Source organism: Gymnoscopelus braueri (assembly GCF_963280865.1).
Source record: "Gymnoscopelus braueri genome assembly, chromosome: 7".
In the NCBI taxonomy this organism is placed as follows: domain Eukaryota; kingdom Metazoa; phylum Chordata; class Actinopteri; order Myctophiformes; family Myctophidae; genus Gymnoscopelus; species Gymnoscopelus braueri.
Genome location: NC_137608.1, coordinates 25,338,029 through 25,350,528, shown reverse-complemented (window position 1 = coordinate 25,350,528; position 12,500 = coordinate 25,338,029). Strand labels below are relative to the sequence as shown.

At 47.6% G+C, this 12,500-nt stretch overlaps 1 protein-coding gene across 1 annotated transcript in view; it reads right to left on the bottom strand.

Annotated features, from left to right (window-relative positions):
* The window catches only part of ptch1 (patched 1), a 48,834-nt gene that overhangs the window by 4,224 nt on the left and 32,110 nt on the right, over positions 1-12,500 (bottom strand). Inside the window, exons 11-16 of the mRNA XM_080433542.1 lie at positions 11,579-11,762; positions 8,441-8,721; positions 5,547-5,684; positions 5,116-5,258; positions 395-494; positions 1-174 (exon numbers count right to left, since the gene is read on the bottom strand). The exon at positions 1-174 is cut by the window's left edge and continues 189 nt beyond it. Of these exons, the coding sequence (XP_080289668.1) occupies positions 1-174; positions 395-494; positions 5,116-5,258; positions 5,547-5,684; positions 8,441-8,721; positions 11,579-11,762 (1,020 nt within the window). The remainder of the gene's footprint in view (positions 175-394; positions 495-5,115; positions 5,259-5,546; positions 5,685-8,440; positions 8,722-11,578; positions 11,763-12,500) is intronic.

Genomic DNA, 12,500 nt, shown 5'->3' with positions numbered 1-12,500 from the left:
CGCCGTGGTGTTGGAGCTGTACTCCGAGTCTGAGGAGGAGTCAGACCCGCCACCGGAGGTGGTGGCGGCGGCGGCGGCGGTGGGGTGCGGAGGATGGACGGAGAAGCGGACCACGTGCGCGGGAGCCTCCGGAGATGGGGTGGGTAAGCGGCTTCGACCATCTACCGGAGAGATCTGAGGACCAGGAAGAAGATGAGAAGAGATATTAGCGGACGCCCCCAAAGTAGAATTGAATTATTATTATGGTCATTTGTATTCCTTCGCTCAGTTAAGTAGTCCTTTTCAAACTTACTTGAGGTTATAAAAGCAGCAAAGAGCACGTTACAGATCACAAATTTGAGAAAATGTTGATTCCTTGTTCACAAATCTTTTGTACGTTTTAACTTGGCCTCACCTCTGGATAAGGTCCGAAGTAAGAGAGTAACACTGGAAGCAAGACCAATCCGTTCAGCACCCCGAGAACTGTTAGGATGGCCAAGACCGCGAAGAAATACCTACAACAAAACACAAACACACAATAATGAACGCGAGAAAATGGCACAATTTTCAAAAAATAATAATCCAAGGTTGAGGATATCGGAGATGTCAATTCAATTCAAAAAGATCAAAGACAAGCCACCAGGGGTAAACATCACTGAGGTTGCCTGGATCAGCACACAGACAGACAGACAGACATACTGTACATAGAGACAGACAGCAGTAGGTGAGACAAACAAAGAAAATACCTGGGCGAACCACAGGGCTGCAGCGCGGGGGTTTAGACGTGGGGAGACATGTGCAAGATCAACCATCACACACATGCCTGAAATAATACTTCCACAACGACACACGGGCCACTCCCCGTGCACACATACATTATGCGCACATGCACGAGCGCACACACACACACACACAAACCCCCCACAGACAGGCAGGCAGACACGCACTGCGGTTCTTTTTCGTTTTTTTTTTTTAATTCCCCGCAGCAACACAGAAATGTACCTCGTGTGTTTCTAAAAAGTCCTGCCAAAGAGGGTTAGTCTTTAAGGAAGAAAAGAAGAGATTGGTGGAAATATAATTAGCTGGAGCTGGTTAATTCAAAGGCACAGGGGGAAAAAAGAGAGAGAAGAGGGGGGGGGGAGTGTGAGGGGGGGGGGGCACAGTCTTTCTTGGGTGTGTAGTGTATAAGCAAACATGAAGAAAACAAAGCAGCCAGGAATGTGGAGGGATGGGGGGCAGGGGGAGAAAAAAAGGGGGGGGGGACAAAAGGACAGGGGCCTCTCTCTCTCTCCCTCTCTCTCTCTCTCCTCTCTAGCTCCGAAAAAAAAGAGAGGGAGAAGCAAACAAATGAAGTGAAGGGTATAGAATTTAAACAATTTAGTCTAGGAGGAGGAGAAGGGACCTCTGAGCACCACCCTTCCCCGGCCTCTCTCCCTCTTTTTCTCTCTCTTTCTCTCTCTCCTCTGCCTGTCTTTTCTCTCCCTCCTTTCCAGTTAAGCCCCTGTGAAATTCCCGGCCACTCCGCACTCCCCCCCGTCTAATTAAATCTCCAATGTATCAGGTAAGACCCCCCAATCTCTACTCCAAATCCCCCTCTCTCTCTCTCTCTCTCTCTCTCTCTCCCTCTTTCTCTCTCCATCCCTGCTCCCTTCATTAAGGAGGGCTTTCCTTCCTCGCTTGGTTCTCCAGTGGAAGCTCTCAGGTTGCCTTCCTCTGTGCTCATTAGCCACACAAGCCAGCGACGCACTGCTGGAGCCGCAAGCCTGACATTGGCTGTTTACTGTGGAAGTGCTGCTGCATGCACGTCAGTCAGTCAGTCAGTCAGTCAGTCTGTGTGTGTGTGTGTGTGTGTGTGTGTGTGTGTGTGTGTGTGTGTGTGTGTGTGTGTGTGTGGGGGTGTGTGTGTGTGTGTGTGTGTGTGCGCGTGCGTGCGTGCGTGCGTGCGTGCGTGCGTGCGTGCGTGCGTGCGTGCGTGCTTACGTACGTATGTGTACGTATACGTATGTGTGTGTGTGTGTGTGTGTGTGTGTGTGTGTGCGTGCGTGTGTGTGTGTGTGCGTGTGCGTGTGCGTGTGCGTGTGCGTGTGTGTGTGTGTGGTATAGATGGGATCCCGCCAGCTGGTATGTTGCACAGCTGGACCTCAGACTAAACGTACTGACAAATGTATAACTAAGCTGTGTGTGGATGTTTACATGCCTGCGAGCGCGAGAGAGAGAGAGAGAGAGAGAGAGAGAGAGAGAGAGAGAGAGAGAGAGAGAGAGAGAGAGATTCTACGGCAGGCAGGCAGGGTCTGTAGAGGGGAACCAAGCGTGGGGACAGCTAGTCAGGGTGGCCCTGGCCCTTACTGCACACAACACTAGAACACTGTCTGAAACAGCGCAGGCGGACAGACATGGTAGAGTGAAGGGAAAGGCTAAATATGTTCACATGTATCTGGATGTTTCACACAAACACAACTGTGTTTATGTGAGCAGGAGCACGTGACTACACACCACACGCTCCTGTGCACGTTAACCTGATTTATACTTGGCTGCCATAGCTGAATAGGTAGAGGAGCTGTCTGGGAAACAGAAGGTCCCAGGTTTGCTCCCCGGCCCCGTCAAAGTGTCCATGAGTAAGGCACTTCATCCATAACTGCTCCCCAGGTGCTGCCACCACAAATGCCACCACAAATGTCCCAAAGGAGTGGGGTACTTTGGTCTCTTGTTCTGCTCTCTGTAAACCTTGTATCAACCCCTCTGACTAGCCATACTGTAAGTCATATACAGTATGTTAACCACTCAAGTCCTATTTTGGAAATTTTAGATATTTTTTTGGAAAATGTTTGGACATTTTCAAACATTTTTTGTCTATAATGACATGCCCAAAATAGAGATACCAGGTTGAAAGTGGTTGAAGACTATCTATAGCAGCTCCCCATCATCCTGCATTAGTGCTGTGGGTGTTTCCAAACAAAGTCTCCAAAGTTGGTTTGCGGCGCGACAGTGTCATCTCTCAACGGTTAGCACATCCACTCATTGTAAGAGAGGGGTTAACGCCACGTCATCTCCGGGGAGAGACAAACACACACACACACACACACACACGCGCACACACAGGCACACAGCCCACATACCGTGCTGAGTGCACCGCCGGGCTGTTTAGAGTAAAAACATTCGCCAGGCTGACGGGGGGAAAGTCAGGGAAACATTTCTTTCGCCGCGAGCAGAAAAAATCCGAGCTGGCCCTGTTGTTATTGCGCGGTCTTGGGGCGCTGCTTTGTTTGCTCAGACAACAGCAGAACCTTTAAATGGAGACCCGGGACTGAGCCAGGAACCAGAGCACACCACTGGAGGTGAGGAGAGACGGACTATAGGCCTCCCTGTGTGTGTGTGTGTGTGTGTGTGTGTGTGTGTGTGTGTGTGTGTGTGTGTGTGTGTGTGTGTGTGTGTGTGTGTGTGTGTGTGTGTGTGTGTGTGTGTGTGTGTGTGTGTGTGTGTGCGTGCTCTCACTGGCAGGCATGCCATCATTGACCCCCATGATTACAAGGTCAGGGATCAGGGTGCTGTGTGTATATGAGAGCGGGGAGTATGTGTGTTGTTGTGTGTGTTTGCACACGTGCATGCACATGACAGAATGTGTGTGTGTGTGTGTGTGTGTGTGTGTGTGTGTGTGTGTGTGTGTCTCTCCAGACCACATGGGTGAAGGTGGCCCCTTTTTTCTTAAAGGGATAGGTCAACCAAATTATACAGCTACCTCATCTAATGGCTACCAAGAATATTGCTCATACTGAGCCGCGGAGCCGACCATGGGAGACGTGAAGATGTTGACTTAGCTCGCTGGAAATTAGCATCATTACACTGCGAGCTCAGAAGGGTACAGCTACCCCACATTGAATTTCCTCCCTCAAGTGGAAGACGGTCGCTAATATTCTGAATGTGCAACAAAAGCTCACGCACACACACACAAACATGCATGCATGCATGCGTGCACGCTTGCACACACAGGCACCTACCCACAAACACACGCACACTTACACACACATACACACACACGAAGCCAAGGACACACAGCGTGTCCCACAGTGTCAGTTTTAATTTCCACTTCTCCTGTCTTTGCCTGACTGACCCTTTGCCCCCCACCCTGTCGCTCCCTCCCATGCTTATATATGTCTAGCGAGAGCAGTTAAACTACAGTAGCTGAAGGAGATTACAAAAGCCAGAAGGCTTTCCTGCTCTCTCGCTCTCTCTCTCTCTCTCTCTCGCTCACCCTCTTTCGCCCCTGGTGAACCACTATACCATTCTGGTACTACCACTCCCTCCTCTCTCCTCTTCAATCACTCTATCCTGGTTTCCCTAAAAAATGGCACGCTGTGAGGAAGAGAGAGAGACAGAGGGTAGAAGGATCTAAGACGGAAATATAATGGGAAAGAAAGGTAGGGTAAGAGTGAGTCCTTGTACATGAAACATCGAAGGTCGAACAAAAAGTATGGCCCTCAGAGCTCGAAAAGAGATGGGGTATGAGATGGAGGGGCTTATGAAGAGAAAGAGCAAGAGAGAGGGATGAAGGGGTGAAGGAGAAGAAAGAGTTGGAGGGAGGGAGGGAGGGAGGCCTTCATGCATGAGCGGTGTCTCAGGTAGATTCCTATGTGACATGCAGGTTCAGGCACAGTCTTAAAGCATGATTTAAGATTGTTGTGCATCGCGTCTCACAACCGAAAGTACGCGATCTACAAGCTCACAAAGCGTCGTAGCACGACACGTTGTGAGCTTGTAGTATATTTTCGGTGTGAGACACGGGCGTGCAACTACGTATAAATCAGGTGTAACTCGCCACTGACGGCAGTAAGACGCGTGCTCGAGATTGACAAGTGGGTATTTGTTGTTTATTTCTTATGAGAAGGAAAATATACATTCATCTTCTTATTTTACTGGTATGAACATAATGATCACCTGAGAGAACCGATGATACGGAGTCTGTGATGATGTGTTTATTAACCAATATTATGTCTCTCGAAAAAGAAAATGGATTCACATAGTGTATGTGTCCATTAATGTTGTGTGGATGCTGGTTTTCAGTTGAAAATAGGTTATTTTCGTATCATAAGAACACAGTATACTGTAGTTTAGCCATTAGTCCTTCTGGGGTTTACTCACCTGACGATGAAGTCGAACTCGGACCCCGCGAGCATGAGGACCCCCAGTAGAGTGGAGAAGGCCCCGTCCAACACTGGAGCAAACATATGCTCCAAAGCCAGTACCGCCCGCCTGTTACGGTCCCCTATGGCTGTCAGGAAGGCCTACGGGAACAGACAAACCCACTATGAATCTCATTCTCGGAAAGCTGCCATCACATAGGTCATTCTTCTGCGTTTTAGTATTCCCAAATCCTAAAGATTTTCTATTGATTTAGACCAACTCTTAGAAATAATAATATAATAATCATATTTCTTTTATTCTTATGAATCCATAGCTTTAACCACTTCATGCTTGTAGATCGGCTATTTTCGGTGTGCGACTTGCTTCCATAGAAGACTTCTGTGGAATCCAAATGACTGAAATCAGCCTTTTAATCCATGTGTACTTACCAGAGCCACATGGACAGTAAACTCCACCCCGATGCCCACAGAGGCGATGAGGATGACCACGGGAACGGCACTCAGCTTGATCCCCATCAGACCCATGAAACCAAAGAGCTCCACTGTCATCAGAGACAGCACCAGCACCTGAGGAACACCACAGACATTTAAACACACATTCCAACGTACAGTATATGTCCATACGTCTAGCACGTACAGTTATTGTCATGAATATTATATATCGTCGCTGTCGGGTGGAAACCTTGTATGTCCAAAACTGTTACTTTTCAAGAAAAGAAAAAAAAAGGAAAAAATAACCTGTGTTCCAGTGGATCAAATGTAGTTATTGTTTAGTCACAAGCTCTTGTTACCACTTTTCATTGGTTCAATATTTATAAAACCCACAGACACACTTAACCACTTTCACTATGAAAACGTTTCAGAAAAAGCTAGATCTTGTTGTTGTATTGTAGATGGCTTATTTTTGCTACTTTTTGCAACATTGTGAGAAGATGAAGTAGAACATTAATAAAACGTTGAACCTTATGGGTCCATTTGGTTACATGTGTGCACTCTCAAAAGTTAAAATACATACTCTGTGGCAAATATGTGTAATTATACTTAGTTAACTCCCTGAATGTGTGTGTGCTGAAGAGAGTGCGTGAGAAAGGCAGGGGGGGTTCAGAGGTGTGACCATGAAGATCAAATGCGTGAGAGTGTTCACTGCCTCATAGATATGTGTTGAGTTGTAGGCATGCAGAGCATGTGTGTGTGTGTGTGTGTGTGTGTGTGTGTGTGTGTGTGTGTGTGTGTGTGTGTGTGTGTGTGTGTGTGTGTGTGTGTGTGTGTGTGCGTGCGTGCGTGCGTGCGTGCGTGCGTGCGTGCGTGCGTGCGTGCGTGCGTGCGTGCGTGCGTGCGTGCGTGCGTGCGTGCGTGCGTGCGTGTGTGTGTGTAGGGGCTGTTCTGAGGAGAGCAGGACAGGAGCTAGGAGTAAATGCCATTATCAGCTGACAGGTGTCAGGTTACAGGAGGCCCAAACCCTTTGAAGTGGTCTAAGGTGGGTGGGGGGAGGGATTCACTCATGTGTGTGTGTGTGTGTGTGTGTGTGTGTGTGTGTGCGTGTGCGTGTGCGTGTGCGTGTGCGTGTGCGTGTGCGTGTGCGTGTGCGTGTGCGTGTGTGTGTGTGTGTGCGTGTGCGTGTGCGTGTGCGTGTGTGTGTGTGTGTGTGTGTGTAAGGTGGGTGTCAGGGCAGATAGCTGGAGGGTTGGGGGTCTGAGGATTTAGGGTTGGCGGTGGTCTGGCCTGGGCAGAGCAAACGGTTCAACTGGAAGCCGCTCCATAACTTGTCTTTTCATCTCGCTTGTAAAGCCTGAAGGATGAACATGAGGTCCCCTCCTCCCCTCTTTAGAGGGCTCGGGTGGCCTGGCCACTGCCTGTCATAAAATAGAAACCACCAGAGAGAAAAACCAGAGCGTTGTATGTGTGTGTGTGTGTGTGTGTGTGTGTGTGTGTGTGTGTGTGTGTGTGTGTGTGTGTGTGTGTGTGTGTGTGTGTGTGTGTGTGTGTGTGTGTGTGTGTGTGTGTTTTCACATGCACATGCATGCCTCTGACTGTGCAATTGTGTGCAACATATGTGCTTACATACATATGAGTGTAGACCAGGGTTTCTCAAAGTGGGTGCCGTGACGCCAGTCCAGGGGTGCCGTGAAATAATTTGTGAGGGCTACGTGGCCCTCACGCCTACGTCGTACCGCCGATCTGATCAATATGCTCATATATGGAGATACTTGATGTCACTATATTATGTCCATGTATGGAGATCTCTGTATCTTTCAATTCAAACATTCAATTTGAATGTTGTGGTCAACATCATCATCTTACAATAATAATAATGATAATAATAGTAATAATCATTATAATATAATGATAGAACCTTATGCTAAAAGACAAAGTAGCCTAGTAGAAGATACCGTATATATACAGTGATAGAGTGAAAAGTAACATAGGGGTGCCCTGAGCCCAAAGAGTTTGAGAACCATATACTGTATATGCATATATATATATTACTCTCTGTGTGATTGTGTGCCTACTACGATATGTACCGGTATGTGTATGTGTGTGTACACATACAAGCATGTTGGAGCTTATATGGCACTGTGTGTGCAGGGGGAGGGCCATGTTTCTGTGCGTCGATCCCATGTGTGCACATGTGAGCGCATGTTTTGTGCGTATCCGTGGAAACCCCTCTCGTGAACTATAGATGATGGAAATAAAATCTAAGCTTTTATTTAATTCTTTTCTTTCTCGTGGAGTTTAGAGTGGGAGTCAGTTGCCCCGGCAACTTTATGTCCTTTCCCCATTTATTTGAGCAGTGGTGTCTGGGAGACTTGGAGTAGACTAAACAGACGGGGCCTGACAAAACAGCACAAGATAAACACTGGTGGCTGTGGGGCTACAATAACACACAGCAGCCCCTTGCTCCTCTCAAGGATGTCTTCAGGACCACACGTAAAACAACATATAAAAAAGGAGAAAGGAGGAAATAATGGAGGGAGAAAAGGAGAATGGGATTTGTCATCAGAATCTAAATGTTAGTCCCAAGGAACTCGCTGCATGTCATCCCTCCTCACCTTTGCTGCCGCACATCACCATCCGATCTAAACAACGTAACACATGCCCTGATGCTAAGCTTAACCACACAAACCCCTAGTGTCCCTATTCTGGGCATGTCGTTAATAGGCAAACGCTTGAATAGGCTAACATTCAGTGAAAATTGCAGATCTACAAGCTCACAATGCAACACGCAACATGTTTTGAGCTTGTAGATCCATCTTTCCCCAACATGTAGTATGTACTCGTGGCTTCTCGGACCACGGTTCATCTCTCTTGTTCGTCACACTCACAATGATGCCAGCGGTCCACGGGTTGAGCAGGAAGAGGGCGCAGACCAGGAAGGTGCAGGCCAGCACCACGCTGATGGACAGCAGGAGCCAGTGGCGCAGGCTGACGTACTGCTCCCAGAACAGGAAGGGGTATCCGTTGGGGTACGAGGGCAGGCCCTGCCGGCTGTAGTTGCTGCAGATGGCTCGCACGCTCTCGATGGCCTCCACAAACTGCGGCGTCTCCCGGAGCCCGTTGAGGTAGAAGGGGAACTGTGCGTATTCGATGGGCTCGGCGGCCGGAACTAATGAAGATGGGAGGGAGGGAGAAAGCTATTATTTTATATCGATATAAACAAGAAAATACAAAACAAACAGGGTTACCTTTTCTGTATAAACACACACACACACGCACACGCACACGCACACGCGCGCACACACACACACACACACACACACACACACACACACACACACACACACACACGTATATATAAATGAATAACAAACTAAGATACAGTAGATAAAGTAATAATAATGGAGATGATAAAGTTATATATATTGCTCGTGCTGTTCGAAGCTGCTTTCATAACCAAGTATCAGTTCTGAAGTTCTGCTGGTTTGGGCCATCTGTAATTTTGCACCAAGTCAGCTAGTCAGCCAAACCACCAATATCAAACAGCTCCCGCCCTAACCCAACCTTGTTCCAAGTGAGCGAGTCTGTGTGTGTGTGTGTGTGTCTGTGTGTGTGGGCGGAGCGCAGTGGAACAGAGCTCCATTGACTCCAGCCTGGCCGGGCCTGTGGGCCAGCCTGACTAATGAGGGCCTATCAGTCCCAGACACAGCCGAGTGTCAGAGGTAAGGTTCATTCACGGTAATTACAACATCAGAATCACCACCACCATTACCACACACCCATATAGACCTAGAAACCGCCGCTGCATATGAGCACACATCACAGACGCACACGGGCTGGCCGCCCGTCCAAAAGCTGCCGTGATGAAGACATATTATTTTTCCTTGACATCATATTCATTTAGACTTTTTTTCTTCTTTTTTTTAACACAGACTCACAAATGGGAGAGTGGAAAAAAACGGAACCTTGCAACTGCAGAGCATGGTCTTACTTTGACCAACAACACCCCATTTCACCCTCTCCTGTTTACTCTGCACAGTAAATCAGTGTTGACTTTGGTTTTTACACTGACCGAGTAAAATCAACACTGAAGATTTGACTGTGTACCCCCTCTCAAAACTATACAGTTACACTACTTTGATGGTACACCGTGTAAGTATTTCAAAATACATGTTTAGCCATGTCACTACCTATAAGGTTTTCTTTAAAACCAAACATGTTTTTGGGTTGCGTGCGCGTGTTTGTGTGTGTGTGTATGTGTGTGTGTGTGTGTGTGTGTGTGTGTGTGTGTGTGTGTGTGTGTGTGTGTGTGTGTGTGTGTGTGTGTGTGCGTGTGTGTGTGTGTGTGTGTCTGTGTGTGTGTGTGTGTGTGTGTGTGTTCTCCAGTGCCTGCAGGGTCAGACAGCAGCACTTGCTAACATGGTTTGGCCCATTATAATCTCCACTATAAATTTCCATTAGGACACCAGTTGGCCCTCGGCCAGCACAGATCTGCTCCGGGGGGCTCCCGCACAGCCGAGCACTTCACGCTGCTTATCCAATCACATTGCCCCCCTGTAAAGCGCTTCCTGCTTGTTATCCAATTGCGCTTCCCACCCAAGCCTGGTCTCAGCTTGTTATCCAATCGTTATTCTCCCCCATAGTGCACTTCCTGACTTGCACCAAATCACAGGCTGGAATGGACCAGAATGTGGGTGTGTTTGTTTTTATGTGAGAGTATGGGTCTGTGTGGTAGGGAAATGAGAACAGGGTGTGTGTAGTGTTGGGGGTCACTGAGTTTTAATAGTAAAGTGTATGTGTGTGTGTTGCAAGGGCCCCATGGTAGTCAGGATTATACCATTCACCACAGGCCCCATTAGAGAGCCACAGCGACCCATTCCTTGCTTCTCAGCCCTGAAACTTGAGCTAACACACAAATGCATGTGTATGCGCACGCACGCACACGCGCACACACACACACGCACGCACGCACACACACACACACACACACACACACACACACACACACACACACACACACACACACACACACACACACACACACACACACACACATACACGAACGCACACACACCGCAGTGGTACAGTAAAGTCTACAACCTCACTTAAAACTAAGAGGCAGACAAGGAGAGGTGACTCCACAGACGGACGGAGTGAAATAAACCAAACCACAGAAGGTAAACGCTGCTCACATGTAGCAGCCTCCTAATGGAACCTGAGAACCCGCCGATAAAGAAATCACACCAAACGCAAAACCATCAACATGACGGCTAGGCAGCAAAACAGGGAGCACTGTGCGAAACAATGCACTGGAAACCATGAACACCAAGCCATATACTGTATGTGTATTGTACTGTAAGCCTATTCACATGTATGCAATTATGTTATATTATTTACAACCTTTGCATGTGGAATGAAGAAAAGTTTCTGGACATTTTTACTTTTTTATTTAGTTTTTTATGAACACTACTGTAACCAATATGTATGGTAGCGTATGTTCCTACAATAATACTAGTACATCTGTCGTGGTTGGAGGTGGTCTCCCTCCCTACTCTTATATTGAGAAATGTATACCCTGGTGACGGTTAGACAGTATTTATTTCACATATAAAATAAACTTGACTAAAGATTATTTCCCCTGCCTCTACACAGCAAAATCCTCAGTGTTCATTTAACTCTGAGAGTGTGCAAACTCAAGTCGATACATGATGTTTATTTTGTTTTTGTTGCTATTCGTCGCCCATTTTGTGCCAGGTAAACAAATAAATCTTCATTATAAAAAGGAACTGTGCCAAACTGAGCTTAGTAGGCTGCAGTGTGTGTGTGTGTGTGTGTGTGTGTGTGTGTGTGTGTGTGTGTGTGTGTGTGTGTGTGTGTGTGTGTGTGTGTGTGTGTGTGTGTGTGTGTGTGTGTGTGTGTGTGAGTGTGTGTGTGTGTGTGTGCATGCGTGCGTGTGAGTGCGTTTGTGCACACGTGTGTCTGTGTGTGCACTTGTGTGAGCCTGCTGTGTGTGACTGTGAACTTACTGCTGAGGCGCGTCTCAGGCATGGAGTCGGTGCGGTCGTGGAGCCACTCGGGAGGGTGTGGGCGGATGTTGGCCTGTGAGGCGGCGTAGGCTATGGGGTCGTTGCTCACCCAGGCCGTAAGGTAGATGTAGAACGCTCCTGGGTTGATGATCCCGTCCGCGTCCACCAGGCGCTGACGGGTCAGCTGCAAAACACAACACCACACACAACAAGCGTTAGAGAGGTCGTATGGTGGGCTGAATATTGACCATGTGGCCAGTTTGACCCTCGGCTCACCGAGCTCACCGTGTCCCTGAGCAAAACCCCTAACAGCCCCCTCCCATGTGTTCATTTGAGCCATCTGAGCAGCCATCTGCTGGGTGAAGCAGTAAAAGCAATTTCCCATATTCACACGGCGAACATTTTGCTCTTGTATTGTAATTTTTGTTTTACAATACACCCAAGCTCATACATTGTCTGGTGTTATGTCAGGCATTTTTGGAGGAGAATATTATTTCCACTTGTAGGTTTATAAAAGGCAACACGTAAAATAAATCTTTGGAAAAGTGCAGGTGAGGTGAAAACCCTAGGAGGAGCTGGAATAGGAAATCAAATTGAGGCTGCAAAGTCCATATTGGATATGAAAAGGAATTGTGGAAATGAGACATTTTGAACCAAAACACAGTGCAGGTGAACTGACCACAGAAATGCTTATTTATACACACGCATGAGCGAAAGAGAACGGAGCAGCTTTCAAAATAAGAGTCAAATATTGCTCCCCCTCTCTCTCTCTCTCTCTTTCCGACCAAAGAAATGTCAACAAGTCAAACACTGGTCGCCTTTCTGAAAATTCCCGTATTTCTCATCACAGTTTCCCAGAATTATCAGGCCACATTAAAACATGGAAAATGTTAAATCAGCTACCGCTTAGGTGTTGGTTGGC